The sequence below is a fragment of the Triticum dicoccoides genome, chromosome 6B (genome assembly GCF_002162155.2).
Source record: "Triticum dicoccoides isolate Atlit2015 ecotype Zavitan chromosome 6B, WEW_v2.0, whole genome shotgun sequence".
Lineage (NCBI taxonomy): Eukaryota > Viridiplantae > Streptophyta > Magnoliopsida > Poales > Poaceae > Triticum > Triticum dicoccoides.
In genome coordinates, this window is record NC_041391.1 from 344,422,635 (window position 1) to 344,428,776 (window position 6,142).

At 46.8% G+C, this 6,142-nt stretch overlaps 1 protein-coding gene across 1 annotated transcript in view; it reads right to left on the reverse strand.

Moving 5' to 3' along the window:
* Positions 1 to 2,212, reverse strand: part of LOC119321141 (protein PHYLLO, chloroplastic-like) — a 12,330-nt gene extending 10,118 nt beyond the window's left edge. Inside the window, exons 1-3 of the mRNA XM_037594961.1 lie at positions 1,814 to 2,212; positions 1,335 to 1,534; positions 1,128 to 1,245 (exon numbers count right to left, since the gene is read on the reverse strand). Coding sequence (XP_037450858.1) covers positions 1,128 to 1,245; positions 1,335 to 1,534; positions 1,814 to 2,212 — 717 coding nt within the window. The remainder of the gene's footprint in view (positions 1 to 1,127; positions 1,246 to 1,334; positions 1,535 to 1,813) is intronic.
* Between the last annotated feature and the right edge of the window lie 3,930 nt (positions 2,213 to 6,142).

The window sequence follows — 6,142 nt, forward strand, 5'->3', positions numbered from 1 at the left end:
CATCCTACGTGGATATGGAATTGTCAACACCTCCCCCCACTCCCGACATGGATGTGGATAAATGATTGGGGAAAATGCAGGGACTGAGACTTGAACCCAAGACCTCAGCTCTGATACCATGTTAGATATTCCTATGAACCAACTATCCCAAAAGACCAATTTGATAGGTAGAGGAGATATAATATACTTAGGCCCTGTTCGAACTATCCCAAAAGACCAATTTGATAGGTAGAGGAGATATAATATACTTAGGCCCTGTTCGAACTATCCCAAAAGACCAATTTGATAGGTAGAGGAGATATAATATACTTAGGCCCTGTTCGGTTCACGGGAAAGTTGCAGGAATTTCACGGGTAACACTTTCCTCTGGAAAGTTATCATCAACAGCATTTGGGACAAAGGGAAGTTGAACAGTATTTTGCAGGAAAAAATCCTTTCACGTGCAGATTCCCACCGATACCATAGGATTGAAAAAATCCAGCCCAAGCCAATGTTTTGGCGGAAGCCCGAGGTAAAGCACTCGCGGCTGGCGTGTAAGCCCTAATAAAATATTCCATGGGATGAGATGTTTGAGGTCTAGTCAAAGGCAAGGCAAATAAAAAAAAAACTGCAGCAATGTCCTTTTAGCTGTACACACGTAAGATGCTTTCCTGTGCTTTTTTCCATCAACCCGAACATTCCTTCGCATGGTTCCCTCTGCCGTTGCCGATGTTCGTCATTCCTCTGTTTTACAGGAGCGTTCCTTTCCTATTCCTCTATTTTTCTATCTTCCCTTGTTTTCATTTCCCGTGAACCGGACAGGGCCTTAACAGGCTCAACCAGCCCATCTTCTGCACACATGAGTGGGCCTTAGTAGGAACTCTGTGAGATCGCGGATTTATCCTGACCTCTGTCAATTGTAGTCTTGGTCTGAAGGGGACGCATTCAGGCATGTGAGTGTGCTTGAGCGTCCACCTTTTAATCACGGACAAGAGATCAAGTAATATCTAGTCACACACATAATATCACATAACATGCTAGTGCAGGAATTTTTCTGCTGAATTTCAAATGACTTCTACATGAAATGCATATCTCACACAAAGGTAATAAGAATTCTGCACCCATGGAAAAGCACAGGTTATTATTACCTGAGGAATAAAGAAGTAAAATGAACCAGCTTTCTCCTCTATTGACAATAATTCCTCATTATACTTCATGCCAACTGCTCCATAAGCTCCCATCAAATCTGAATCAAATGAAATATATCTGCAGGAACAAAAATGTCTAATTTGGTTAGAAAAGGTGTCGAATGCTTCGCGAAAGGGAGCATCTGTGCACGAGAACAAGAGAGGCACCTTGATATCATATCATATCCATCTTTTACTTGAGAAGAGGAACCATACAAGCAAAGTGCAGAACCAACACCAGATATTTCAAGTTGAACTGACGGATTGGAGCTTAGCTTCCTTGATAGATAGAACTGAGGGAACAATGATGATCTCCTAAACTGAGAGCATAACCATTTGAGTGCCTTCGTACTGGGTGGAACAAGTACCTGCAGCATTTGTGTGTTCAATTAATCATCTCTCTAGGTCTACTGGTGTGTTCATGGAGGTGAAGGGAAATCAACCAGGTTCACAATGCTGGTAAACGTAATTAGGGAGAATGCTGTTTGTAGTCTTTCAACCTCACATACATCGTCATATTTATATTTCATAATCAATCAAAATGCAGCGCTGCTCTTGACCGAATCAGCTAGTGAATTCCAAGAACACTACACGTAGCGACCGCGCCTAAGCCTATGCTTCGGTTACACAAACTTGTGCCCGCTCACCTCGAACCGGATCACGCCGCTCCCGGCGGCAGGCGGGCTGGCCTTCACCTCCTCGGCGGCCCGCCGCAGTGCGGCAATGCCGTCAACGAGGGTGAGCGCCGGCGGGAGCCTCCGAGTGAATGACACGTCCACGGGGAGGTCACGGTCGCCGATATCATTCACCTCGTCGACGTCGATCACGATGCCCATTCGCCTCCTTGCGACGGCGTGGAGGAGGTGGAGTGGTAGGCCACTGCCACCGCGGCATTGCCGGCGCTTGTGGTGTTTGTGGAGGCAGCAGCGGCGAAGAGGGAAGACGACAAAAGGGCGGGGGTTCGGGACAGGAAGGAAGGAGAGGGGTGAGCTCGGAGAAAGGGAGACGACGAGCATTTCTGCGACGACGAGAAAGCGAATGGCCATGGCGAGGTAGTCGGGGTGGGCGTTTTAGAGAAGGATAAGGGCATCCCTAAAACTTTTTTTTTTCGTGAGTACATCTAATACCATATTTTTATCCAAACTAGAAAAATACCCGTGCGTTGCAACGGGGCCACATTAACTTTAAGAATTCAATATCAATTATGTTAATATTATATTTAATATTCTCATACATATCAAGTGACATTGACGACTTTTTTACCATCAAATTCTCACACACACACTCTCCCTCCCTCCTCCTCACTCTCTCTCCCCCTCTCCCTCTCTCTCTCTCTAACACACACACATATCCATCTTATTGGGTACGGGACCATAATCCATCTATTTCACACGCACACGCGCTAGTGCATAACAATGTGGATTATAAAACAGGTTCAAGGTAGTAACAAGGATTCTTCTCATGCATTAATAAACAAATGTTCTGCACTGAAGACAAGATAACCAATTCCCAAAGTGCATTAGAGCATCACAGAACATTACTGGCAAGATAAATGCACGACGATACACCCGACTCATTTAATTAATATAATTAAATTATCAGTAAATTAGTCACCAAAGTGCTCGGATGAACCGGAACAGAGCCAACATATATCATCCTAGACAAACGCAACATCAACCATTTACCTTGGTACTTTAGGGACCGACAGGAGGATGCATGTAGAAGCGCTTCTTGCCTGCAAATCCACAGTCAGAGAGAGAAATTGGAACTCATTCCCATCACCAACTGATAAAGAAAGCATGTAAGAAAATTGATATCGGGCCAACTTGGATCTTCGGTGATTGTCCGCCGGTATGGAGAATTTAGGAGGGTGGGTGCAGGGAGTGGCCTTGTGGATGATGGATGGAGGCGCGGAGGGATGTGGTCACCGGAAGGTCGAAAGCGGAGAGGGTCGGGCACGTTAGGTGGAGCCGGTGGTGCGCGACAACCGGAGGCGGCCCAATCGTGGGTGGCGAACCGACGATAGGCTCGGCCCATCTCTCGACGCAGCGAATATAGAGAGGGCGGCACTGCCGATGCTCGAGGCCGTCGCTCGGCACCATCTACATCGAGGGGAAAGAGAGGCGAGAAAGCGATAGGGTGATGCGGGGCTAGGGATTGCGGAGGAGGGTGGGGGTGTGCGATTTGAATGGATGGTTCTGCCCACCGTTTTCTTGTACGTGGCGGTGGAGACGGTGGTGTCCAGCCATGCAGGCGAGGCATGGGTCGAGCCGGGCACACGGCGAGGCGCAGTAGCAGAGGCGGGGGCGATTTTTTGCTACTGAGATGCAGGGTGTGGGATTGATCGTTCATGTTCTCTTTTCCTTTTTAACGGGAGATGGATGCGATTTTTTCACGAGGGGAGAGATGCGACCATGTACAGATTCCATAATAAATTAATTAGGTCTATAACGGGATTTCTTTACAATGCGTTAAGATTTACGTGTTAGTTTTCTTAATAAAGAAATTCACTGATGTAGGGATCGATTGATTCGGATAAGGAAAGATAGATTCGTGATCTTTTGTATGTTAGGAAATTAGTGGTTTGCAAAGAAAGAGTGGAGAGAAAAAGAACCAATGCAACCACATATAGATTCCATAATAAATTAATTAGATCCATAACGGGATTTGTTTGCAATGCGTTAAGATTTACGTGTTAGTTTTCTTAATAAAGAAATGCACTGATGTAGGGCGCGATTGGTTCGGGTAAGGAAAGATAGATTCGTGATCTTTTGTATGTTAGGAAATTATTGGTTTGCAAGGAAATAGTGGAGAGAAAAAGAACCAGTACGAGGGGGTGGTGGGAGGTGGGACGAATAAAAACCGGACGAAATTGGGAGGTGGGAGGGGGCGAGTAAAAACCGACGAAAAAACCAACGAAATTGGGAGGTGGGGGAGAGGATGAAAAAAAACCAGGGGAGGTGGGAGGAGGACAAAAATAAACTGTACGAGGCTACCAACTGCTCCATTAGGAGTAGAGATTGTTTGTGAAAATAACATGCGACGACGACTTAGCGAGCGGATCCCCTTAAAAAAGACATAGCGAGCAGATTCCCTTAAAACTGGTAGAAATGGATACGATTGATGACATTGATAAATAATGGTGAATGTTGGCATAATTTACTATCATCATGCATGGAAACGAATCATCAAGAAAAAGAATACTTCCTATTACTACACTCATAGGAAGCTTCCTAATCTCTGCTACCAAACAGTTTCTGCCCAAACAAGGAAGGAAAGTTATGGACGTGATTCGAAAGGAAACAAATGTTATGAAGATTAATTAATTTAGATTTGATGATTGATTCTTTTACATAATGACATTACTAAATAATTTGCGTCGGTATGGAAAGTTCTGATCCGTTTAATTTTTTTGTTGTGTGAGAGGGTGAAGTGAAAATAAATCGATGAAGTGGGGGAGGCGACGAAAAAAATCTACGATGGTTAACCTACGAAAAAACCGGACGGAAGTGGTGGGACGAAAATTGACCGGCGAAGACTACCAACTGCTCCATTAGGAGTAGAGATTGGTTGGTTCGATTTTTTTTGCATGGAGGGAACTACCTGGGAGGTGGGAGGGAGTACGAAAATAAACCGTCTCGGCTGAGCGGGAGGTGGGAGCAAGTACCAAAGAAGTACCAAAAAAGACCGGGTGAGGTGGGACGAAAATAAAACCCGGAACGTGACCTACCAACTGAGACATTAGGAGTAGAGATGATAAGTTCAGACGTCTGGTATTTGGTGTCGCGGCCCGAACTGCTTCATCCCATTCTGATTTTTGTACAGATTTTCTGGTACGAATTTTGAGACTCGTTTCGTCGCCACGTCACACTCTCGTTGTCTGGTCCGACTAGGGGCTCACCCGAACGATTTTCTCTCCATCACTCCCGACTTGCCAGCTGCCACCTTATCCCTGTTGGGTAATGTTGCATGAAAAATAAAAAAAATCTATACACACGCAAAATCTATCTATGGAGATGCATACTACGAGAAGGGAGAGTGTGTCTACGTACCCTCGAAGACCGTTTAGCGGAAGCATTTATCAACTCGGTTGATATAGTCGTACACCTTCACGATCCGCCCGATCAAGTACCGAAAGCACGACACCTCCGCATTCAGCACATGTTCAGCTCGATGACGTCCTCGCCTTCTTGATCCATCAAGACGGGCGAAGTAGTAGATGAGTTCCGGCAGCACGATGACGTGGTGACGGTGGTGATGCAACTATCTCTGCAGGGCTTCGCCGAGCACTATGAAAATATGATCGAGGACGAACTAGAGGGAGAGGGGCGTCGCACACGGCTTGGGGATCGTGGTGTGTGCTTCCCCTCGCAGGCAGCCTAGAGCAACCCCAAGACGGCGGCGGCCACCCTTGGCCCCTGCCCTGGACGCCCCGCCCCCCTTCCTTCTTGGGTGCGCGGGGGGAAGGCACGAGGGGGTGCCCCCCTTTTCCTTCCTCTTAGGTGGAGGGAAAGCAGGAGGGGCTAGCCCTCCCCCCTTACCATGCATAGGGCCGGCGGCCTAGAGGTGGGGTGCGTTAACCCCTTGTGGGCTGGTGTGCTCCCCTCTCTTGGCCCATATGGCACATTAACCTCTCGGGGCCTCCCGGAACCCCTTCTGATGAACCGATGACTACCCGATACATTCCGAAACCTTTTCCAGTGACCAAATAGCATCGTCCTATTTATCAATCTTTACCTCTGGACCATTCCGGAGCTCCTCGTCATGTCCGTGAACTCATCCGGGACTCCGAACAACATTCGTTCATCAACTCATATAATACTATATTGTCAACGAACGTTAAGCGTGCGGACCCTACGAGTTCGAGAATGATGTAGACATGACCGAGACGCCTCTCCTATCAATGACCAATAGCGAAACCTGGATGCCCATATTGGTTACTACATATTCTATGAAGATATCTATCGGTCAAACTG